The 25,783-nt window shown below is 48.6% G+C and overlaps 1 protein-coding gene across 1 annotated transcript in view; it reads right to left on the reverse strand.

Annotated features, from left to right (window-relative positions):
• Positions 1-10,615: 10,615 nt before the first annotated feature.
• The window catches only part of LOC146042180 (taste receptor type 1 member 2-like), a 30,241-nt gene continuing 15,073 nt past the window's right edge, over positions 10,616-25,783 (reverse strand). The window contains exons 4-6 of the mRNA XM_083162107.1: positions 19,027-19,233; positions 13,753-13,873; positions 10,616-11,545 (exon numbers count right to left, since the gene is read on the reverse strand). Coding sequence (XP_083018233.1) covers positions 10,617-11,545; positions 13,753-13,873; positions 19,027-19,233 — 1,257 coding nt within the window. The 3' untranslated portion in view covers position 10,616. The remainder of the gene's footprint in view (positions 11,546-13,752; positions 13,874-19,026; positions 19,234-25,783) is intronic.

Here is a 25,783-nt window from a genome sequence, read left to right on the forward strand (position 1 = left end):
GCCCAAGCAGCCCTTCACGCCCCTCTCCACCCCCTGTTCGGATTGTTCCGTAGGATCAGTCTCTGCACGGACCTCACTCCATGGTTCGACGAGCGAGGCGTTCGCACATGCGCAGATACCAAACATCGGCCGCCCGACCGCACAAGCAGCCGTCCGACTCAATCAGAATAAGGGCCATTGTACATTCAGATTGTTTTTCATTTTTCTCTTACCAGTATCTGGACGATAAGTCGACAATGTCTAGGTCAACAGTCAATAGATCTACACTAAAAGGTTGACATTGACAAAAAGTCAAAATACGCAAGGTTGACACTGACAAAGGGTCAATACAAGCATGATCTCAACATGGCAATGGTCGACACATGAGAAGGATTTTTCCCAATTTGTCCATATGGATTCCGATGGGAAACAGTAAAGTGGCCCATAGGGCCGCAGCGAGCCATGCGAGGGGACACTGTGCACTAATTGGGGGTCTGAATACCCAGGTGTTGACAATCTTTTCATCTCAACCTTTTTGCTTGTATCAACTGTCAATGTTGACCTTTGTGTGTATGTCGATCTTTTCTGTATGTCGACCTTTTGTTGTTGACCTAGACACTGTCTAACCCTTTAATCCATAACCTTTCTTGCCACCATGAAACTTTTGTTCAGGATCACTTGGTGTAAAGCCGGGGTTCCCAAACTTTCTTGAATCGCGTCCCCCCAGATTATTTTCACTGCACTAAGAAAAAAAGTTTATAATTAATGTAATATTTATGGTAATTATTGCACCCATCTCCAGGGCCGGTGCAAGGTTTCTCAGTGCCCCAGGCAAACTGTCTGTCTACAGCCACCCCCCACAGAAACACACATAATGCATATAAGTAGAGATGAGCCACCCCCAAACGTACCTAATCCAGGGGCGGATCCGAGGACTTTGCTGGGTCCCACGATCTTTCTGAGCCCAGAACGAGGCCAAAACGTCATCATCTCAAGATCTCGTGAGATTCTCGAGAGACCGGATCTCTATAAAAGTCCCGGCTCCGGCGCCAGCTTCATTCGGCAAGTGGAAGTCAGACAGCACAGATGTGGCCGTGCTGTCTGCACAGAGAGGAAAGCTATGGGGGACAAACTAACACTAAAGGGGGACAAACTAGGGTGGGACAAACTCATGGGGAAACTTATAGAGGCTGCCTAACTTAATGGGGGCTACTCAAGGGGGACAACTACAGATCGGGAATCTAAAGGTACATTTACTAAGGGGGAACTAATGGTTCAGGAACTTTTGTACATCTACTAAGGGGGAACTACTGAGGGGAAACTATACTAAGTGGAAAACTATTCAGGTAACAACTACTAAGGGGGCATTACTAAGGCTACTACTAAGGGGGGCTGTTAAATGGAACTACTGTGGGGGACATCTAAGGGGCTCTCTGCCCAGAATTAGTCCAGCTGTGCTGCCCAGTGTCCCGTATCAGTCCTAGGGAGCTGCCCCTATTTTTTAATTGAAATATTAAAAAAAGGTGTTTTTTTTTTTTTTTTAACCTGCAAGGGGTGTTAAGTGTGCCATATCAGTCCAGCTGCCCTGCCCAGTGTCCCGTATCAGTCCAGGGGTGCCCGTATGTGTGCTGTATAATTCCATGGGTGCCCCCATTTGTCCCGTATCAGTACAGGGGTGCCCGCAAGTGTGCTATATTATTCCAGGGGTGCCCCAATGTGTCCCATATTAGTCCAGGGGTTCCCGCATGTGTGCCATATAATTACAGGGGTGCCCCTATATGTCCTGTATCAGACCAGGGGCGCCCGCATGTATGCCGTATAATTCCAGGGGTGCCCCCATGTGTGCCAGATAATTCCAGGGGTGCCCCCATGTGTCCCATATCAGTCCAGGGGTGCAGGGGAGGGTGTGCAGGTGCTACCCCCCCCCCCCCGCGCGGTTGATGCTGACCGGCTTTATGGGGGGGGGGGGCCCTACGGCTCACCTGCTCTTTCCCTGCAGATAGTGCCCCGGGCTGGCTGGGATGAATAATGGGTGGCTGATTTCTTCCTGCTCCTCGGACGGGTGCTTTCCTCCTGCTCCTCACGCGGCGAGCGGCTGCTTTCCTGCTTGTTTCCTGCAACTCGGTATCGCCCTCCAGTGGCCCATAGGCAAATGTGTTTGAACAACTACATAGAAGCTATAAAAGCAGACTTCCGTCCTTGATAATGGAGCCTCTACTACCAAATACAGTCTCTGAAAATCCAAACTTCAGTCATTGACAACCGAAAGCCATGCCACCAGTAAATATTGTGCATGGGGACTGGGTCTGGAATGGGCAGTCGGTAAATCTGGGTGGTTTTTCCAGCTGTTACACATGGAACAATGGGGCAGATGTATCAAGCCTGGCAAAGAGATAAACTGGAGATAAAGTGGAAGGATATATGGCACCAGCCAATGTTTAAATAATGACAGTTGATTGGCTGATGCGTTATCTCCTCCCACTTTATTACCACAGTCATGGACTGATGGTGCAAGGTTATCGGACTGGAACCGAAGGTATAGTGTTAATTGTCTGGAACCAATGACGCTGTTTTATCAGACTGGAATCGATGGAGACTTTGAACTAGATTACGGTTACAGTCAGGAATTGCTGGAATCTTTAGACCGATGGATGTAACTGGGTTTGGGCAATGGCGGCTCCTACCTTCTGTGAGGAAGGGGGCTGCCTCTGGCCGCAGCTGCCGTGGGGGTACCGCGATGCAGGCACCCCCCTCCCCCTGTCGCCACCGCTGCCGCTCTCCTCCCGGTCCCCGGCGCCTGTCCTATGATGACAGGTACAAACATATGTACTGCGCATGCGGCCAGCTTCTATGTGCTGCTTCGGCAACAGCCCATAGAAGGAATCTTGGTCCCGGCGCCTTTACAATATAAATGACAGGTACCGGGACCATGCACAATTGCCGATTTTGCACGGCAGCCTGCAGCAAGGCGTCCTGGAGGAAGGGAACACCTCCCAATGGGACTGCCTTGGTGACTGGCAGGTCGGACTTCCAATAGGAAGTCAGTGCCGGTCACAGTGAAGCCAGTGCAGTCTCACAGACAGCATCTGGCTTCACTATAGTGGCAGATTTTACCTGGGGGGGGGGGGGGGGGGGCTGCAGCCCAAACTGCCACTGGGTTTGGGGCCTGATTCTTCACCACTAATGTGAGAATTTGCAGCATAGGACTAAGCCACCACCCAGATACTCCTACTACTCCTTGCAAAACAGCAAGAGAATTGAGACTGGAGTGCTAATTGGTGTCAAATCACTATTCCATATGCAATTCATAAACCATTGAAAGGATTTTATTGTCAGTGAAAAAGTGAGTACGTCTGAGGCTTCCACTAATTTGTGAATAAAACAGGGTGGATGTAGCCATTGCTGACGTCACATAAATGCCTGGGCACGCCTGAGTTTTTTCTCCACACTCATTGAATGGCAGGTTAACGCCCCTAATCACCGGCTTCCAGTCAGTCACACTGCGAGTGGTATATGTTCCCGATCCATATGAGTTTTGTTTGCTAATTCCCATCATGCAATGCGTAAAGTGTATCGTATGCAGACGCAATCGTTCAATAATTGCTCAATTTGTTCGGCAACACTTGAACCAGGAGCCAGGTGGTACAGAGAAATTAATATTTCCGGATAGGAAATAATTCCACATGCGCTCACTGCAGACATACACAGGACCAGTCCAAGCCTAATTGTTTTGGTAAGCAAACATAGATTTTAGTGCCCCTCGTGCGGATATTCTCGGTGGAGCTACAATGTAGGTGGAATATTAATTGATACTTAAAAATAGGGATAGTGCGCAGTGGAGGGGCATAGCAAAAATTTAAGGCATGGCCACATAATAGGATCAATTACAAACATTACACCACACAGCAGTGCCCCTTATACACAGTGCCCCAGCTAGAGCCCTTTAGACACATTGCACCGGATAGAGCACCTTAGTCTCACTGTGCCAGGATTGTGCACACTGTAAGGCCCATTACACATTGTGCCACACACCGTAATGACCATTACACATTATACCACACTGCGACTCGTGATTGGCTGCCAAACCGGGAGCTCTGATTGCTGGCGAGTGGTCACAAGATTTCAAAATAGTTGTGGACCTGCTCGGAATACCGCCAGGCGGCCCACTGCTCTCCCACGCTTTGCCGCTGTCACCGCTTTCTGCCCCACCAGCACAAACCCTGGCCATCGGGGCTGTAGACGAATTTGGATGGCAAAGAGCAATCCTGAATTGGCCCCCGTGTGAGTCATGAGCATTATGGTGTGTGGCATATTTATAAGGGGCATAACAGTGTGGCATAATCTGTTAGGTGCATTACTATAATGAGGGAAAATCATTTGATGATGAGTGAGGTGCATTTAAATTTGCAGCCGCCAATTTTATATTTGCTATTAGTATAGTGGCGGATTTATAATACGATCAATGTGTGCGGTGCACACGGGCCCCTGAGTCCCAGAGGGGCCCACACCACACACACTGCACCCATTTTTTAAAACGTACCCCTCTGTAGCCTCGCGATAAAGGCAGCTGCGGCTCTCTAGTGCTCAGACTCTTTTGCGCCCTGCACTAGTGCTGCGTTGGCAGCCAGGAGAGAGCAGGGGGCAAAAATGGAGGAGGCTTCACTCGCGCCTCTGGTCCTGTATATTAAATAGTTGATTTGTCCTATTTACATAAAATATATGCGATTTAATGATCCACATCCAATCTGGCGCCTTATTTCCAGTGCAGAATCCATCTATATTTTTGTTGTTTATTACCGGTGAATGAGGATATTTCGTCTATGCTTTCACAGACATAGAATTGTTTCTGCTGATTTATTTATTTACCAGATTTTTCAGTTCTTTATATTATATAAATGTTGTTTATTTTCACCTATTGCATTAGTTCTGCTCTCTCTGCACATGTTACATCTGCCCCACCTACAGTGCAGCATGGTTTTGTCCATTTTGAGAGCACATTTGCCCTGTGATCAGGTGTGAATTAGGCCCTATACTTTGGAACATGCCTGGAATATCATAGGAGCTATACAATGAAACACAATGGATAACATCTTGTTTTGCACAGTAAACACAGAAGATTACAACTCATTTTAATAATGCAAACATATTTATTTAAACATCATTCCTGCTTTGCCTGCTGCACTGGTTGTTACTTTGCATACTATTTACATATTCCTAGAAACTAGGAAATCCGAGATTGCTGCTTTCCCATTCAGCATAACATCCGTACTGTGTATCACTGACAAGAGAAGAGAAGAGAATAGAATTCCTTTATTCGTCTCACAATGGAGAAATTGGCAATTGTTACAGCATAAGAGTAATAGCATAATACTAATAATATTAAGAAGAAGAACACACATAAGATAAGATCCAAATAATATAACTCAAGAATCTAAAGGGGTGTACACACTTAGCGATCCTTCTAATAAAGGGGTGTACACACGTAGCGATCCTTCTAATAAAGGGGTGTACATATGTAGCGATTCTTATACTAATGGGGTGTACACACTTAGCGATCCTTCTAATAATGGGGTGTACACACTTAGCGATCCTTCTAATAAAGGGGTGTACACACTTAGCGATCCTTCTAATAATGGGGTGTACACACGTAGCGATCCTTCTAATAAAGGGGTGTACACACTTAGCGATCCTTCTAATAAAGGGGTGTACACACGTAGCGATCCTTCTAATAAAGGGGTGTACACACGTAGCGATCCTTCTAATAAAGGGGTGTACATATGTAGCGATTCTTATACTAATGGGGTGTACACACTTAGCGATCCTTCTAATAATGGGGTGTACACACTTAGCGATCCTTCTAATAAAGGGGTGTACACAGTAGCGATCCTTCTAATAAAGGGGTGTACACAGTAGCGATTCTTATACTAATGGGGTGTACACACTTAGCGATCCTTCTAATAAAGGGGTGTACACACTTAGCGATCCTTCTGAAATGGGGTGTACACACGTAGCGATCCTTCTAATAAAGGGGTGTACATATGTAGCGATTCTTATACTAATGGGGTGTACACACTTAGCGATCCTTCTAATAATGGGGTGTACACACATAGCGATCCTTCTAATAAAGGGGTGTACACACTTAGCGATCCTTCTAATAATGGGGTGTACACACATAGCGATCCTTCTAATAAAGGGGTGTACACACGTAGCGATCCTTCTAATAAAGGGGTGTACACACGTAGCGATCCTTCTAATAAAGGGGTGTACATATGTAGCGATTCTTATACTAATGGGGTGTACACACTTAGCGATCCTTCTAATAATGGGGTGTACACACATAGCGATCCTTCTAATAAAGGGGTGTACACACTTAGCGATCCTTCTAATAAAGGGGTGTACACAGTAGCGATCCTTCTAATAAAGGGGTGTACACACTTAGCGATCCTTCTAATAATGGGGTGTACACACGTAGCGATCCTTCTAATAAAGGGGTGTACATATGTAGCGATTCTTATACTAATGGGGTGTACACACTTAGCGATCCTTCTAATAATGGGGTGTACACACATAGCGATCCTTCTAATAAAGGGGTGTACACACTTAGCGATCCTTCTAATAAAGGGGTGTACACAGTAGCGATCCTTCTAATAAAGGGGTGTACACACGTAGCGATCTAATAAAAGGGCCTACACACGTAGCAATCCTTCTAATAAAGGGGTGTACACACGTAGCGATTCTTATAATAATGGGGTGTACACACGTAGCGATTCTTATAATAAAGGGGTGTACATACGTAGCGATTCTTATAATAAAGGGGTGTACACACGTAGCGATTCTTTTAATAAAGGGGTGTACACACGTAGCGATTCCTATAATAAAGGGGTGTACACACGACGTTGCAATCCTTCTAATATAGGGGTGTACACCAGGCTTGCCTACCCTCCCGGAGCCGGGAGCCTCCCGGAAATCGGGTCCTTCTCCCGGTCCCCCGGGAAGGTGGGCAAGTCTCCCGCTTTCTAGAGATAGGCCCCGCTCCCCCTTGCCCGCTGGTTTAATTACCTGAAATTGCGGGTTCGCGGAGAGGGGGCGGAGCTAAAATGACGCAATCGCAACATATTGCGTCATTTAAGCCCCGTCCCCTCTCGGAAGCCCGCAAATCAAAAAATTTTCCGGCAAGTAATGTCACCCTTGCTCCCGCCCCCCCTGACGTGTTGCCTCTCCGGGAGAAGGTGAAATTGAAAGTAGGCAAGTATGGTGTACACACGTAGCGATCCTTCTAATAAAGGGGTGTACACACGTAGTGATCCTTATAATAAAGGGGTGTACACACAGGGAGATTTTGACTAATGACAATTTTGACTAAGCAATTTTGACCAAGCAATTTTGGGAGAGATTTTGGCTAGATGGACTGGAGATTTTGACTAAGCGATTTTGTCTAAGCAATGATAGTCTATGATACAGTCAACATTTTCTTGCCTGCACAGTCAATCTATGCTAAGCAATTTCTGCTAGACAATATTGACTAAGCGGGCAAAAAATAGGGATATTTTTGCTAACCTTCTAGGAGATTTTGACTATCTAGTGAATATCTCCTGTTAAAAGTTCTCCGTGTGTACACCCCTACATAGTCAAAATTGCTTAGAAGATTAGCAAAGGTCGCTGTGACGGTTAGACAAATCTCCCTATAATATCGCTTATTGAAAAAAGAGTTGCCAGGCAAGAATATTTTGACTAGATTGATCGCTGCTATTCACTGCTGAGGGAGATATTCACTAGGCGATCTGCAATGAAGACCAACCAAGTATGTTAATTCTAGTATAGTCAAAATCGCCCACAGACAAAATTGCTTAGTCAGAATCGCTGGGGCATTTGTTCAAATCGCTTAGTCAAAATCGCTGTTGTATCTAGTGAAATAGCTTAGTCAAAATCGCTTAGTTAAAGTCGCTCATTAGCAAAAATTGCTCCATGTGTACACACCTTAAGAACATGTAGGTCTTCTTCAGACCATGACAGTTGTACATTCTAATTGCAGCAGGAAGGAAAGATCTGCGATATCTCTCCGTTGAGCATCGAGGGTGAAGCAACCTATCACCGAAAGTGCTACACAGATCCGTCAAAACAATTTTGAGAGGCTGTGAAGCATTATCCAATAATGATGTCATCTTGTTGATCATTCTTCTCTCACCCACAATCTCTACAGAATCCAAAGGCATTGCTAGGACTGAACTGGCCTTCCTTACCAGTCTGTTTAGTCTCTTTTTGTCAGCTGTTGAAACACTGCTGCCCCAGCAGACCACTCCGTAGAATATGGCAAACACCACTACACAGTCGAAGAAGAATGATTTTAAATGAATGAATGAATGAATGATTTCTTTTTTGTTTCAATAAGGCGCCTATTGAATTATAGCGATTGACCTTTGACACTAGCTTAACTATATATTAACCCTAGAAATAAATCACACGGACACATCTTATCACTAAAAATAACAGATGACAACTGCGTAAATTATAAGGTCATGGATATTTCTTAACTGGTAGGGCCCTATTTGTAAAGGGATGACTAGGAAAGCGCTTGGAGACCAACTCTGGTCAATGGGTGTTAATAATGGTGGTGACCAGAACGCCCCAACTTATAGCATGGGCGATCAATGCCCCATCTACCTAAAGGTACAGACCACGCTGTGATGATCTCACCACCCCTTCGATGGCATGAAGTGCCCAACATCTCCCCCAGAGGCAGGACTCACCAGCTGTCCTGGCAAAGTCGGCAAAACCAGAGTCCACCTGTACCTCAACATGTCCGACCATTTTAATTAAATATTTCAAAAAGCCAATATGGTGATAGCCAACAGGCCAGGTAGCAATTGAGAGAGCAAGGGAAATGGAGGGTGGGATTCCAGGACCCAGAGGTAGATTTATTAAGCTGGGTGAAGTGATAAAGTGTCTGGTTTTTATCACCGGCCGGGCCCCTCCAGCAAGCCCGGGGTAATTAGTACCTGCCCCCCCCCCCACTCTCGGCTGCCCTGGTTACAGCCGTGGAGTGATGGCATACCCCAAGCATTCCATTGTTCCAGTAAGAGGTGTAAGAGGCAAGGTGATAGTTCCGGGGGTGGGGGGGTCGGGTGGCATTCCCATAAGCCATGAGACTGGGCCCAGGGCTCGGCTGGTCACAATTAGAGGGTATCTTGTGTTGGTCCTTCCAAAGGGGTGACACACTGATGCGTTCCACTGCATAAAGTGCAGTGAAAAACATGTGTTGACCTTTTAAGTGTTGACCATGTCAACTTTAAGCATGCGTCGACATACTGACAATGTTGACCTATGGTATGTCAATCATTTTCAGTTGTCCACATAGTCACTGTCAACCATTAGTGGTCGACCTAGTGACCTAGACATTGTCAACCCGTGGAAGGAGGCTACAAAGCCAGGGCGGGAGGCTGCAGGAGGCACATGGTAGGAGGACACAGGGGCAACGGGTCTGGATGAACCTTTGTCGTATGAAGATATTTGGGTACTTGTTTCCTATCTGGGCGCCCATCGCGGGCATCGCATGTACATCGCATGCCATTATAATGACATGTGATGCGACCGACGCGATTACCGTGATTTTACATAGGGAACAATGTTAAATGTCCCAATTGACCCGATTTCACATACGGAACAATGTTAAATGCCCCCCCCCCCCCCAATTGTTAACGCCAACGTCAACCCGAAGCGTGGCGAGCGCAGCGAGCCCGCGAGGGGTGACGGTACGCGTCTTACGACCTTTTCATACCCCTACTATCCACTAGGGCGTGGAGTGAGAATAGAATAGTGTGGCGAGCGCAGCGAGCCACCGAGCCCGAAGCGTGGCGAGCACAGCGAGCCCCGCAAGGGGACGCGGATACCTTCACAGGTATCCACATCCCCTTGCGGGCTTCACAGGTGTCCGCGTCCCCTCGCTGCGCTCGCCACACTATTCTATTCTCACTCCACGCCCTAGTGGATAGTAGGGGTATGAAAAGGTCGGAGGACGCGTACCGTCGCCCCTCGCGGGCTCGCTGCGCTTCGGGTTGACGTTGATCGTGGAGTGGCGTTAACAATTGGGGGGGGGGGCCCATTTAACATTGTTCCCTATGTGAAATCGGGTCAATTGGGACATTTAACATTGTTCCCTATGTGAAATCGGGTCAATTGGGACATTTAACATTGTTCCCTATGTAAAATCGCGGTAATCGCGTCGGTCGCATCGTATGCGTTTTTTTTGTCAGCACGCGACGCGACCGACGCGATTTTTTTGCTTGCAGATGCCCAAGATCAAAATCGTGGGCGCCCAGATAGGAAACAAGTACCGATATTTGTTCTATTGTTACACAAACAGGAATCTTATTCAGAAAGCTAAACCCCATTATTATTACTACAGACAGAAGAACATTTCAAAAGATACATTTGGCTGAACCTGTGAGGAACCTTTTTTGACAGATTTCCATCTTCGGAAACTCTTTACCGGCTAATTTACCACAAAAATCACAGCTCCACAAACTTTTTAGCTTCTGAAAAATTCTCCCATTTTTATTCCAATTTGCCTAAATTTAAGCATAGGCAGAAAATAATGATGCAGCAATGAAATATAGCCACGAAGTGTGATGGTCTCGGCCTCACTTTGTGCTCCCACTTCCTCTTTTGGTGTAGGAATGGATTGTTGTTTGGAAGTGCTTTGTGGTGTTAAACTGCGGACGAAAGAAAATGATGTAGCATTTTGGGAAGAAATAACCCCCCGTGACGCCCAGAAGACTGAGCAGAGACAGACCTGCGTTGATCGGAGTGACATATTCCCCTATGTCAATGAGCTGAGCTGTAAAGAAGGAGATGCAAACAACGAAATAATTCAGCATGGAAAATGTGATGCACTTCGCTTCACTGTAGTTTTTGGGCAGCTCTTTGCCCATGTAGGCAAAGGTAAAACAGAGGAGACTGAGGAGAGCATTGTAACTATACTGCAAGATATTATAGACAGATCCAAACTGGCTGCACTCCATGAGGACTTCCTCTGAACTCAGCTCTCTGGTGGTAACTGTAGGAGGGCTGGTGATGATCCACACACCGGAGATGAGGACTTGGACACCAGAAATGACCGCTAGGCAGATGTACTGCCCATTCTGCTTCACCCAGTAATCGTAGGTGGCTGGCAGCTTGGAAGCCATCTTGAAAATACAGACTATCTGAAAGGACCGTATGGAAATATACGCGAAGCAGATAGTGAGTGCGATGCTGTATATGGGAAGCCTAACTATACATTTTATTGTACCTGGTTCTCCCAGGTAGGCCAATATGCTGACATAGGCCATAGTCAGTGATGTCAGCAGGAGGAAACACATTCTTCCACCTGCAGCTTTCACCACAGGACTTGATAAGTAAACGGTAAAAGTCACCGTGACCCCGATGTTTAGCAGCACCCCCAAGATCGTGATTACAAATAAAGGAATGGTCATACTATCCTTCCAGGTGAGAAAGCGTTTGGCTTTATTGAAGCAGGAGGTACTTCCCTCTGGCGACCATTGCTCTGTGCTGCAGTTCATACAGGTGCCTACAAGAGAAGAAACGACATTACGGCTGTTCATTTCATTCCATATCCAGTTACTATTCCAAAATACTGTGGCTGACATTTAATAGGATGAGATATTTCGACTTTTGTGATTTTTTTTTTGTCAAAAAATGGCCCAATTTGCAGGGGTTTCCAAAATCATCAATTTAATAGGGTCCAATTTGTGGTAAAAATCACACTTTTTGCCGCAAAAATCGCATTCTGACCTCCCCCTCCTGAGCAAAACCAGACCAAGGCTCAAAGAACCGTTCCTGTTTTGGAAATCCCCAGGATTTCTAAGACCAGCACCAGGCTCAAGGGCCAGTCCTTGTTATCAAAATATGGGGGACAAAATGATAAATTTTATTCTAGTTCCCCCAGCCAAAGCATTCATCCCTGTGGCTGCTCATCCCGGGCAGGGACCCTGGAGGAGTTGGGACCCCCCAATAAAGGGGTCCCCCACCCCCCAGAGTTACCCCTGCCCAGGCTGAAACATGGGACTGTCCCCGTTGCCCCTGGGGCAATGGGCAACGGGCTCATAAATGGTTAATAATAGATTAAACTATTGTGTAATGTTGTGGAACTACAAGTCCCATCAAGCCAGCACACGGGGTATTAAAGGGCCCGCTGGTACTTATACTGAAGTTCCACAACAGTACAAATAGTGAAATAAAACACACAAACACAAACTTTATTACATACAACATTCATTCACACATACATTACTTATGGATTCCCTCAAAGGCCTGTCCTCTTGTCCAAGTAGAATCCAAATGGGTACCTGTTTAGGGAAATTATACTCACTTGCCCTCTGGTGCCGAACGCTCTGCTCCTCCTCCTGTCAGTACCACCGGCTGGACACAAGCTGAGATTGTTTACCACATACTGTGGGGTTTAGCCCTGCCCACCAGCCAATGGCCGCTCCTGATTGGCTGGAGTCAGGAGCGTTCATCCCCTGCCTGGGCTGACCAGTAATGGGGATGAATGCTTTGTCCGGGGGAACTTGAAAAGAAAGTTTCCCCCAGCTGCGGCATTACCCTGTTGGCTGTTTTGGCCCAGTGCTGGTTGTCAAAATACGTGGGACCCCTACTCATTTTGTCCCCTGTATTTTGGTAACCAGGACCAGCCCCTGTGCCTGGTGCTGGTTATAGGGTACTTGTGTAGTTTCACGGCATCAGCATGGCGCCGTGCGTCTGAGTCCCCTTGCGGGGCTCGATTCGCTCACCCACGCTGCTCGGTGGCTCGCTGCGCTCGCCACGCTATTTAAAATCAACTCCATTCCAACATGGATAGTGGAGGTATGAACTATCCATGTTGGCATGGAGTTAAGTTACTTTTTTGGACATATTTCGTGGCGAGCGTACACCCGGAAGTAGCACGGCGCCATGCTGGCGCTGTGAAACTACACAAGTACCGTTATAGAAATCCTGTGGATCCCCTGTGTTTTTTGACCCCTGAATTTCTAAACCAGGACCGGTTCTTTGAGCCCGGGGCTGGTTATGGTCTACATTGAATGTTGAACGATTTTTATGTTCTTAAATTAAAGCAGCTCACCATTAGATGAGCTACAATTAGCGCCAGGGTTGTTGAGCCTGAAAAGACGTCGGACTTGAAAGGGTTAAAAACACTGAATGACCATTTTAACAATATCCAAAATATATAAATAAAAATGGACAGGTCTTTCATGAGGGGATAAATACCAAATGCCATTATTTAATGGTTACTGACAATTGAATGATCTTTCCTCCTCTTGCCGGTGCTCGCAGCTGCGCATGACCCAGGAGTCACTCGTCTGGTGCACGGATTTAAGTTTGGGGTGGGCGCCAACATCATGCATCCACCCCTAGCAGGCCTTTGGCCAGGCATTCACAGCGTTTCTATGGGTTTGCCCACCATTTTTGTGGGCACAGCCATGAAACGCCGGGGGTCCACTCTGGCATGCCCCCCCGCCTGTCGGTAAGGCTGTGAGCACCTTGGTAAGGGGATGCTCTCGCAGCTGTGCTGCAAGTCTGAATCAGAACCCTATGTGGTTACACAACCATTAACAGTCCTGATTTCTGTGACCAGAGTATGGCAGGGATTTGCATTTTAGGATTCGGGTCTGACAATTTATCAGAGATGTTTGGTTGGAGCATTATGTGAGCCATTACAATGTGGTAACAAATATCCCAATGTTCATATTCTAATTATTGCAGATGTGATTTACAAACCGTTCTCGTTGAGGTAGGTCCCTGCAGCACAACTGACACAGATAAAACAGCATTTGTATTGTTTTTCGTGCTTCTTTTCCTGCCCCGATAAACATTCAGCAGCGCACACAGATGAAGGCACCTAATAAACAAGACAGAGACAGTCAAAACGACAAGGTCTTGAATCAGAGCCCCCAGGAAAAGTAATAATATATGATTTGGTTTCTCAATCACTGCACCTGTCAGGACAACTGTGCAAAGCCATGATGCATCGTAGGGCAAACTTGCCTACCTGACCCTCACATCCATGAGGGAGAAAATGCTCTGTTCCTGGGCTTTCCTGGTAATGTATGATTGCCAGCACCTGTGGTGACACCTTTCTTATCAGTTACCTAGCTCCCCACAGGTGCTGGCAATCATACATTATCCATACCTCCCAGCATGCCCCTCTCCAGGAGGACACAATGCTCTGCTCCTGGGCTTCCCTGGTAATGTATGATTGCCAGCACCTGTGGTGACACCTTTCTTATCAGTTACCTAGCTCCCCACAGGTGCTGGCAATCATACATTATCCATACCTCCCAGCATGCCCCTCTCCAGGAGGACACAATGCTCTGCTCCTGGGCTTCCCTGGTAATGTATGATTGCCAGCACCTGTGGTGACACCTTTCTTATCAGTTACCTAGCTCCCCACAGGTGCTGGCAATCATACATTATCCATACCTCCCAGCATGCCCCTCTCCAGGAGGACACAATGCTCTGCTCCTGGGCTTCCCTGGTAATGTATGATTGCCAGCACCTTTGGTGACACCTTTCTTATCAGTTACCTGTCTCCCCACAGGTGCTGGCAATCCTACATTATCCATACCTCCCAGCATGCCCCTCTCCAGGAGGACACCATGCTCTGTTCCTGGGCTTCCCTGGTAATGTATGATTGCCAGCACCTGTGGTGACACCTTTCTTATCAGTTACCCAGCTCCCCACAGGTGCTGGCAATCATACATTATCCATACCTCCCAGCATGCCCCTCTCCAGGAGGACACAATGCTCTGTTCCTGGACTTCCCTGGTAATGTATGATTGCCATCACCTGTGGTGACACCTTTCTTATCAGTCACCTAGCTCCCCACAGGTGCTGGCAATACTACATTATCCATACCTCCCAGCATGCCCCTCTCCATGAGGACACAATGCTCTGCTCCTGGGCTTCCCTGGTAATGTAGGATTGCTAGCACCTGTGGTGACACCATTCTTATCAGTTACCTAGCTTCCCACAGGGGCTGGCAATCCTACATTATCCATACCTCCCAGCATGCCACTCTCCAGGAGGACACAATGCTCTGTTCCTGGGCTTCCCTGGTAATGTGGGATTGCCAGCACCTGTGGTGACACCTTTCTTATCAGTTACCTAGCTCCCCACAGGTGCTGGCAATCATACATTATCCATACCTCCCAGCATGCCCCTCTCCAGGAGGACACATTGCTCTGCTCCTGGACTTCCCTGGTAATGTATGACTGCCATCACCTGTGGTGACACCTTTCTTATCAGTTACCTAGCTCCCGACAGGTGCTGGCAATCATACATTATCCATACCTCCCAGCATGCCCCTCTCCAGGATGACACAATACTCTGTTCCTGGGCTTCCCTGGTAATGTAGGATTGCCAGCACCTGTGGTGACACCTTTCTTATCAGTTACCTAGCTCCCCACAGGTGCTGGCAGTCCTACATTATCCATACCTCCCAGCATGCCCCTCTCCAGGAGGACACAATGCTCTGTTTCTGGGCTTCCCTGGTAATGTATGATTACCAGCACCTGTGGTGACACCTTTCTTATCAGTTACCTGTCTCCCCACAGGTGCTGGCAATCATACATTATCCATACCTCCCAGCATGCCCCTCTCCAGGAGGACACAATGCTCTGTTTCTGGGCTTCCCTGGTAATGTATGATTACCAGCACCTGTGGTGACACCTTTCTTATCAGTTACCTGTCTCCCCACAGGTGCTGGCAATCATACATTATCCATACCTCCCAGCATGCCCCTCTCCAGGAGGACACAATGCTCTGCTCCTGGACAACCCGGGTAATGTATGATTGCCAGCACCTGTGGTGACACCTTTCTTATCAATTACCCAGCTCCCCACAGGTGATGGCAATCATACATTATCCATACCTCCCAGCATGCCCCTCTCCAGGAGGACACAATGCTCTGTTCCTGGGCTTTCCTGGTAATGTATGATTGCCAGCACCTGTGGTGACACCTTTCTTATCAATTACCTAGCTCCCCACAGGTGCTGGCAATCCTACATTATCCATACCTCCCAGCATGCCCCTCTCCAGGAGGACACAATGCTCTGTTCCTGGGCTTCCCTGGTAATGTATGATTGCCAGCACCTGTGGTGACACCTTTCTTATCAGTTACCTAGCTCCCCACAGGTGCTGGCAATCCTACATTATCCATACCTCCCAGCATGCCCCTCTCCAGGAGGACACAATGCTCTGTTCCTGGGCTTCCCTGGTAATGTATGATTGCCAGCACCTGTGGTGACACCTTTCTTATCAGTTATCTAGCTCACCACAGGTGATGGTAATCATACATTACCAGGGAAGCCCAGGAGCAAAGCATTGTTTCCCTCCTGGAGAGGGACATGCTGGGAGGTATGGATAATGTAGGATTGCCAGCACCTGTGGGGAGCTAGGTAACTGATAAGAAAGGTCTAACCACAGGTGCTGGCAATCATACATTACCAAAGAAAGCCCAGGAGCAGAGCATTGTGTCTTCCTGGAGAGGGGCATGCTGGGAGGTATGGATAATGTATGATTGCCAGCACCTGTGGGGAGATAGATAACTGATAAGAAAGGTGTCACAACAGGTTCTGGCAATTATTATTATAATTTTATTTATAAGGCACCACAAGTGTTTCGCAGCGCCGTACAAAGGAACAATACAGGGAGACAAAACTTGGCATAACATTGAATACAGTAAATAACAAAAATACAGTACAAATAAATAGCGCCACAGATCAATACACATTACAGCTTAAATGTAAGTAGTGAGGGCCCAATCAACATACAACTAGAGGCTTGAGGCCAATGATGGAGATGAGTATGAAGATGGTCACTGAGTGTTGGAGTATAGGAGAGCTGTGAGTGACATGTGAAGAGAAGTGGGCTTTGACAACAGGAGGGAAGAGGGCCCTGCTCGGAGGAGCTTACAATCTAGTAGGAAGGGGAGACAGACAGATTACAAGAGGTGCAAGCGAGGGGGTGGTGGTTAGATAGCAGGATGTAAGCAGGCAAGGGGTCGGAGAACCAGCTGGTTTTTGCAGTGGAAGGGTACGCTTTGATGAATAGGTGAGTTTTCAGTGCCCGTTTGAAGCTTTGCAAGGTCGGAGAGAGTCTAATGGAGCGAGGGAGTGCGTTCCACTGAAGGGGTGCAGCACGGGCAAAGTCCTGTACTCTAGCATGGGAAGCAGTGATCAGGGTGGAGGAGAGACGACAGTCGTCAGCTGACCGTAGAGGGTGGGGGGGTGTGTGAATGGAGATGAGGTTAGAGTTATATGGAGCAATGGAATTAGAGATGGCCCTGTATGTGAGTGTGAGGTGTTTGAAGAGGATTCTGTAGGGGAATGGGAGCCAGTGCAGATTATGTTGAAGGGGAGTAACAGAGTTAGAGCGGCGGGAGAGGAAGGTAATGTATGGCAATCCTACATTACCAGGGAAGCCCAGGAACAGAGCATTTTCTCCCTTAAGGAGAGGGTCAGGTAGGCGACCATGATATAGGGCCTGATACTGGATCACTCGCAAAAGCAAATTCTCTCTCTAATGGACAAAACCATGCTGCACTGCAGGTGGGGCAGATGTAACATGTGCAGAGAGAGTTAAATTTGGGTGGGGTGATATGTTTGGTCAGTCTCAAATTTGCTAGTAAGACATGTATACAATCACATACCTCCCAACTGTCTCGCTTTTCGTGGGAATGTCCCTTTTTGGGGACATTCCCGCGCGTCCCACCCGTGGGCCGGCAGTGTCCTGTGGTGGGGGTGGGGGGGGGGGCAGTTGAGAGTCTCCCCTTGTCACCCGTGGATAGACACTGTGCGCAGCGTCTATTCCTGCAGCCAGAGGGGCTGGGGAGCTGCTGGGCATGCCCCCACCGCAGCAAAAATGGGGCGTGGCCTCATGGTAGCATAGCAGTTATAGGCCACGCCCTTCCCACTAGCCCACGTCCCAAAAATTTTGGCTGCACCCGCTGTCCCTCCTCAGCTCACTCGAAAGTTGGGAGGTATGCAATCACATGCATAGCATAAAACCCCATGTCGACAGATCCTCCGAGCTGAGTGAGATGCTTAAGCACAGATCACTCAGCACACTTCATGACACACATGCGATGCACCTGCGATGTGAGCTGAGCGATCTGGGCTGAGCTTATAGGCAAAACCCTGCACTCAGCAGTTTAGAGAGTGCATGCACTGTCTCTCTCTGCGGGTGATGGCAATGCAGGGGGCCACACATCGCTATAGGGTGTATAGGGCAGTCAGATCACCTAGAAATGGGATACAGTCACTAGGTCGACAAGGGAATTATGGACATGCATTGGGTCGAGCACTGATGGTCGACATACATGAAGGTTGACATGTCTGAAGGTCAACCGGGACATTAGGTTGACACATGCATTAGGTCAACATGGGGTAGGTTGACAGTCAAAAGGTCGACATGGGGTTTTTCAAAAGAAATTGAGCCGACGTGCCGACGGGCGGTATTTCATGCCCTACAATCCACTAGGGTTTGGTGGGAAATTAAAATAGTGTGCCGAGCCTAGGGAGCCTTGTGCACTTTTTTAGTGTACATGTCCACTGTGTCGACATTTGGGATAAAAAAAAAAGTTTTAAAAAAGCCCATGCCAACATTTTGACTGTTGACCTTGCCCATGTCGACTTAATGCTGGTGTTGATCTAATGACCCTGTCGACCTAGCCCCGTGTCAACCTTCAGACATGTCGACCTTGATACATGTCGGGCGTCAATGGTTGACCCAATGAATTTCGACCTTCCTCTTGTCAACCCTATGACCCATACCCCTTAGAAATGGTGCTTAAATCGCCCCTGCATTATAAATGAACATCCTATATCATAAAAGTCTAATGCTGCTCCTCGCCTCTAAGGGGTTAATTCAAGTGTTTTGCGCACTGATGGACACTAGATGGCACACAATGGAGCAATACAAGTGCTACTCCGTTAGGGCACACACAGCCTCCAATGCGGACGTTACTGTTATGTATAAAACACAACAACTGACCACATTATTTGTTGTTTTCCAAATCATTTTGCCAGGGTTAATGTCAAGGTTTCCCAATCCATTGTAAGACCCAACACTCTCCATTGGCGTTCCACCCGACCAGTTCCAGTAGACAATGTCATATCCAGCAGGAGAATCGCCACTTTCATCAAAGTTTATGCGATTGTTCAGTAATGAAAAGTTCACTTCCCTGAGAGCTTCTGTGATCTAAAATGAAAAAAAATATACACTTGTGAGAAAGGCAACAAAGTATTATTATTATTACTATTATAATTTTATTTATAAGGCGCCACAAGTGTTTCGCAGCGCCGTACAGGGAGACAAAACTTGGCATAACATTGAATAAATAAAAATAGAGTACAAATAAAGAGCGCCACAGTTCAATACACATTACAGCTTAAATATAAGTAGTGAGGACTCAATCAACATACAGATGGGGCAGGTTCCATCTTGGCAGGGGATGGCGATGGCGATGCCAGCCGCCATCCCCCGCTAGCGCCATCTGCATAACGAGAAGGGGACGCGCACGCACGAGAGGCGCGCACGTCCCCTTCCGACGGCGCTTCCAGTCGCTCCCCCGGGTCACCGCCGGCTTGTCGGCGGTAACCTGGGTTCCCCGCAGCCTGCCCGCACCCCCCCCTAACCCTGTCCGTCTCCCTGAGGCGGAGACGGACAGGGTTCCCGTTGCCCCGCGAACGGAGATTGAGACGTGCGTGCGTGTGAGTCAGATGGTGAGGCAGGCCGCTGGCGGATCGCCAGCACTGACATTCTGGCGATTCGCCAGCAAGGAAGAGGCCTGCCCCATCTGTACAACTAGAGGCTTGTGGCCAATGATGGAGATGAGTATGCGGACGAAGATGGTCACTGAGTGTTTGAGTATAGGAGAGCTGTGAGTGACATGTGAAGAGAAGTGGGCTTTGATAACAGGGAGGGAAGAGGGACCTGCTCGGAGGAGCTTACAATCTAGTGTGGAAGTAGAGGAAGTGTGATACTGAGTATTATGACATAACTCTGCCCAGGGAGAGGTTCAACCCAGTCGTCTTGAGGAAGGAGGTCTTGGTTGACTTTTTCGGTCTGTCCATTTGTCTATGGATAGTATGTCATAGAGAATTTAAGCTTAACTTGAAGAATGGATTAGAGATTTTACCAGAATTTAGTGGCAAATTGGTCAGAAATCCTGAGGCAGACCATTAAGCTTTAAAATTTCCTGAATGAATAATTGAGCTAGCTTGGAAGCAGATGGAAGACCGGTGAAAGGGGCAAAGGGCCTTATTCTGGTTGGTGCGGCCGGGCCGTACGCGTAGGTCCCGGTGTTTTTCATGATCTGCGCATGTGCAGATACGCTAATGCGCCGGCGCGAACACTCCACAACGCTTACGGCCGGGTCTCAACGTGCGAAAAAACCTGTACGCGAGTGTACGGGTAATGGGGGCGGCATAGGGGCGTGTTGATGGGAGCGGCCGAAATAATGAGGGAAAATGGGCGTAAATATGGGCGTACACGGGGGTGTGCACCAAAAATGAGCGGTGCTACTACCGCACGATCGACTAAAGCACCGCTCATTTCGGACACAAAACAGGCGGCCGCCAACCGACATCTCAAACCACCCCTACAGATACCGCATGCCAGCGTGCGCCTGGGTTAACTAATTTACGCGGATTACTACTCAAACACATACACCTGAATGTAATAAGCAATGCTGCAGTCTATTAAGTCCAAACCATGAATTCACTACCTGCAAGCCACACACAGCACTCTAACACATTGGAAGGTTATCTTTCTATACTTCTCTACATTTAAAGGTTTGTTTAATTTAAGGTAAGAATCTTTGTAAGACCTGCTTATATATGCTAAGGTAGGTATTTGTTAAACAGGTCGACACATTCACTACGTGCTTTCATCGACTTTACACAGTAGCACACTCAATCTACACAAGTCGACATGTGTCAACGTGTTCACTCTAATACAAACATAGGTTTTGTATTTATGATACAATAACATAAACCACATCTAACACCTACAAAGGATGTTTCAGCAATGTTTTAAGCCCATGGCCACTATTTTGCACATTAATTAATTCAATCAATTAATTAATTTTCATAATTAGAGTTGAAAGCCAAGATTTGCAGGTCCATATATATGAAGGGTATGTCAGCGTACACGGACGTACGCTCACTCTCACGAGCGGTGACATAAGCTGACTTTTCTATTGAAAACAATAGGGACCCGTCCGTGCAAACTGGCGTACGCTCAGATCTCCGCAAGAAGTCGGTGGGGAGACGGACGAAAGACGTCCGTAAACGGCGCCGTACGCTCAGTTGTACGCCTGTTGTCGGAGTGCAGGGGCTGGGCCGTCCGCGTACGTTGCCGTACGCTCATTTGTACGCCACTCCCCTTCTACGGTATTTCTGCCCATAAGTAAGCGGCTGATTTGTGGGTGGACCTAACCCTAACGGCCGTGTACGGCTAGCGTACGTTAATGGCGAACGTACGCACGTTTGGCCGCTCCGATCAGAATAACCTCCAAAGTGAGCCATCTTAGTGAACCATTCTAGTATGACCCAGATGGTGTTGCACTTGGCGGACTCTGGAAGGTCAGTAATGAAATCCATGGACAAGTGGGTCCATGGACGATGAGGCACAGACAATGGAATCAATTGACGAACTGGAGACTGGAGATTGTGACTTTGGAGGTTATTCTGATCGGAGCGGCCAAACGTGCGTACGTTCGCCATTAACGTACGCTAGCCGTACGCGGCCGTTAGGGTTAGGTCCACCCACAAATCAGCCGCTTACTTACGGGCAGAAATACCGTAGAAGGGGAGTGGCGTACAAATGAGCGTACGGCAACGTACGCGGACGGCCCAGCCCCTGCACTCCGACAACAGGCGTACAACTGAGCGTACGGCGCCGTTTACGGACGTCTTTCGTCCGTCTCCCCACCGACTTCTTGCGGAGATCTGAGCGTACGCCAGTTTGCACGGACGGGTCCCTATTGTTTTCAATAGAAAAGTCAGCTTATGTCACCGCTCGTGAGAGTGAGCGTACGTCCGTGTACGCTGACATACCCTTCATATATATGGACCTGCAAATCTTGGCTTTCAACTCTAATTATGAAAATTAATTAATTGATTGAATTAATTAATGTGCAAAATAGTGGCCATGGGCTTAAAACATTGCTGAAACATCCTTTGTAGGTGTTAGATGTGGTTTATGTTATTGTATCATAAATACAAAACCTATGTTTGTATTAGAGTGAACACGTTGACACATGTCGACTTGTGTAGATTGAGTGTGCTACTGTGTAAAGTCGATGAAAGCACGTAGTGAATGTGTCGACCTGTTTAACAAATACCTACCTTAGCATATATAAGCAGGTCTTACAAAGATTCTTACCTTAAATTAAACAAACGTTTAAATGGAGAGAAGTATAGAAAGACTAGGTGATTCATCGCGCCCTACGGGCGCTCTTCACACCGTCGTAAGGGGCTGCGCCCCCTTAATTTGTGAACGTTTGTATATGAGAAATATGGTTAGAATTGTATGAAAGATGCCCTGTATTGCAACTTAGGTGTCCGCGAATCGCGGGAGGGGGGGTCGCGGAGGGTGCCGCGAATTGCAGGAGGGGGGGTCGCGGGGGGTGCCGCGAATTGCAGGAGGGGGGATGTGGGGGGGGTGGATGCTGCGAATCGCGGGAGGGGAGGGATTGCAGAGAATCGAGGGAGGGGGGTCGCGGGGTGGGTTGCCGCAAATCGCGGGAGGGGGGTTACGGGGGCGGGGGTTGCGGCGAATCATGGTAGGGGGGGTCGCGGGGGGTGTGCCGTGAATCACGGGAGGGGGGGTCGCGGGGTGGGGTGCCGAGAATCGCGGGGGTGTGTGTGTGTGCCGTGAATCGCGGGAGTGGGGGTTGCGGGGGGGTGGGGGGGTGTGATGCGAATCGCCACAAGAAAAAATCAACACAGAAAGGTCAACACATGTAAATGTTGACATAAGTGTGGCACTTCATTGGTGTCCATGTCGACACATGAGAATAAATATGAAAACATTCAAAAAATGAAAAAAAAACCTTCAAAAACTCATGTCAACCTTTTTCATTGTCGACCATAGCCATGTCAGTGTTTTCCATGTGCAATTTAATTCTGGAGCTGCCGCGTATCGCGGGGGGGGTGCCGCGAATTGCGGGAGGGGGGGTCGTGGGGGTGGGTGCCGCGAATCGCGGGAGGGGGGGTTACGGGGCAGGGGTTGTGGCGAATCATGGGAGGGGGGGTCGCGGGGGTGTGCCGTGAATCACGGGAGGGGGGGTCACGGGGTGGGGTGCCGAGAATTGCGGGGGAGGTGTGTGTGTGTGTGCCGTGAATCGCGGCAGTGGGGGTTGTGGGGGGGGGTGGGGGGGGTGTGACTCAAATCGCCACAAGAAAAAATCAACACAGAAAGGTCAACACATGTAAATGTTGACATAAGTGTGGCACTTCATTGGTGTCCATGTCGACACATGAGAATGAATATGAAAATATTCAAAAAATGAAAAAAAACCTTCAAAAACTCATGTCAACCTTTTTCATTGTCGACCATAGCCGTGCCAGTGTTTTGCATGTGCCATTTAATCCTGGGGCTGCCGCGAATCGCGGGGGGTGCCGCGATTTGCGGGAGGGGGGGTTGCGGGGGGTGGGTGCCGCGAATCGCGGGAGAGCGGGGTTCATGGGGGTTCCGGTGGGGGGTTGCCGCGAATTGCGGGAGGGGGGGGTCGCAGGGGGGTGCCGGGGTGCCGCGAATCGCCGGAGGGGGGGTTGCGGGGGATGTGACGCGAATCGCCACAAGAAAAAAATCAACACAGAAAGGTCAACACATGTAAATGTTGACATAAGTGTGGCACTTCATTGGTGTCCATGTCGACACATGAGAATGAATATGAAAATATTCAAAAAATGACAAAAAAACTTCAAAAACTCATGTCAACCTTTTTCATTGTCGACCATAGCCATGTCAGTGTTTTCCATGTGCAATTTAATTCTGGAGCTGCCGCGAATCACGGGGGGGTGCCGCGAATTGCGGGAGGGGGGGTCGCGGGGGTGGGTGCCACGAATCGCGGGAGGGCGGGGTTCACAGGGGTTGCGGTGGGGGGTTGCCGCGAATTGCGGGAGGTGGGGGGTCACGGGGGGTGCCGCGAATCGCGGGAGGGGGGGTTGCGGGGGGGTGTGACGCGAATCGCCACAAGAAAAAATCAACACAGAAAGGTCAACACATGTAAATGTTGACATAAGTGTGCCACTTCATTGGTGTCCATGTCGACACATGACAATGAATATGAAAAAATTAAAAAAATGAAAAATAAATCTTCAAAAACTCATGTCAACCTTTTTCATTGTCGACCATAGCCATGTCAGTGTTTTGCATGTGCCATTTAATCCTGGGGCTGCTGCGAATTGCGGGGGGGGGGGTGCCGCGAATCGCGGGAGGGGGGTCGCAGGGGGGGTGCCGCCAATCGTGCATCTTTTTGCCGCGAATCGCGGGAGGGAGGTCGCGGGGGGGTGTTTTTTTCGCAAATCGGGGGGGGGGGGTCACGGGGGAGGGTTTGCCGCGATTCGCGGGAGGGGGGGGGCGCGGGGTGGTGGTTATGCCGCGAATTGCGGGAGGGGTCGTGGGGGGGTTCTTTTTGCAGCGAATCGCGGGAGGGGGAGTCGCGGGGGTGTTTTTGCTGCGAATCGCGGTAGGGGGGGTCGCGGGGGAGCGGGTGTTTTTGCCGCGGATCACGGGAGGGGGGGGCGCGGGAGGGGGGGGGGAGTTTTGCCGCAAATCGCTGGAGGGGGGGGCTCACCAGGTGGCTGTGGAGTAGCAGTGCTGGGCAATATGGGAAGGCAGTGGGTGTCTGGCACTGTCTGTTGGCTCACTGGGCTGGTTCTCTGTCACATACCTCCCAACATGACCCTCTCCAGGAGGGACACAATGCTCTGTTTCTAGACTTCCCCTTAATGTATGATTGCCATCACCTGTTTTAAACAGGTTAATTTCTCAGAAAGGTGTTCAGCACAGATGAAGGCAATCACACATTAAGAGGAAAGTCCAGGAACAGAGCGTTATAGACACAGACACCCACTTTGAGTGACAGATGTAGCCAAATATATAGGAGATAACCTTCCAATGTGTTAGAGTGCTGTGTGTGGCTTGCAGGTAGTGAATTCATGGTTTGGACTTAATAGACTGCAGCATTGCTTATTACATTCAGGTGTATGTGTTTGAGTAGTAATCCGCGTAAATTAGTTAACCCAGGCGCACGCTGGCATGCGGTATCTGTAGGGGTGGTTTGAGATGTCGGTTGGCGGCCGCCTGTTTTGTGTCCGAAATGAGCGGTGCTTTAGTCGATCGTGCGGTAGTAGCACCGCTCATTTTTGGTGCACACCCCCGTGTACGCCCATATTTACGCCCATTTTCCCTCATTATTTCGGCCGCTCCCATCAACACGCCCCTATGCCGCCCCCATTACCCGTACACTCGCGTACAGGTTTTTTCGCACGTTGAGACCCGGCCGTAAGCGTTGTGGAGTGTTCGCGCCGGCGCATTAGCGTATCTGCACATGCGCAGATCATGAAAAACACCGGGACGTACGCGTACGGCCCGGCCGCACCAACCAGAATAAGGCCCTTTATGCTGTGAACACTTAGACGAGGAGCAACAAATTCTTGGACATATTTCTTGAGGGATGGCCACCAGTAGGATCTGGCAATGAATTTGCAGGTTTTTTTGGATGCCTGCGTGACCA

This window comes from Crinia signifera, chromosome 19 (assembly GCF_055691185.1).
Source record: "Crinia signifera chromosome 19, ASM5569118v1, whole genome shotgun sequence".
In the NCBI taxonomy this organism is placed as follows: domain Eukaryota; kingdom Metazoa; phylum Chordata; class Amphibia; order Anura; family Myobatrachidae; genus Crinia; species Crinia signifera.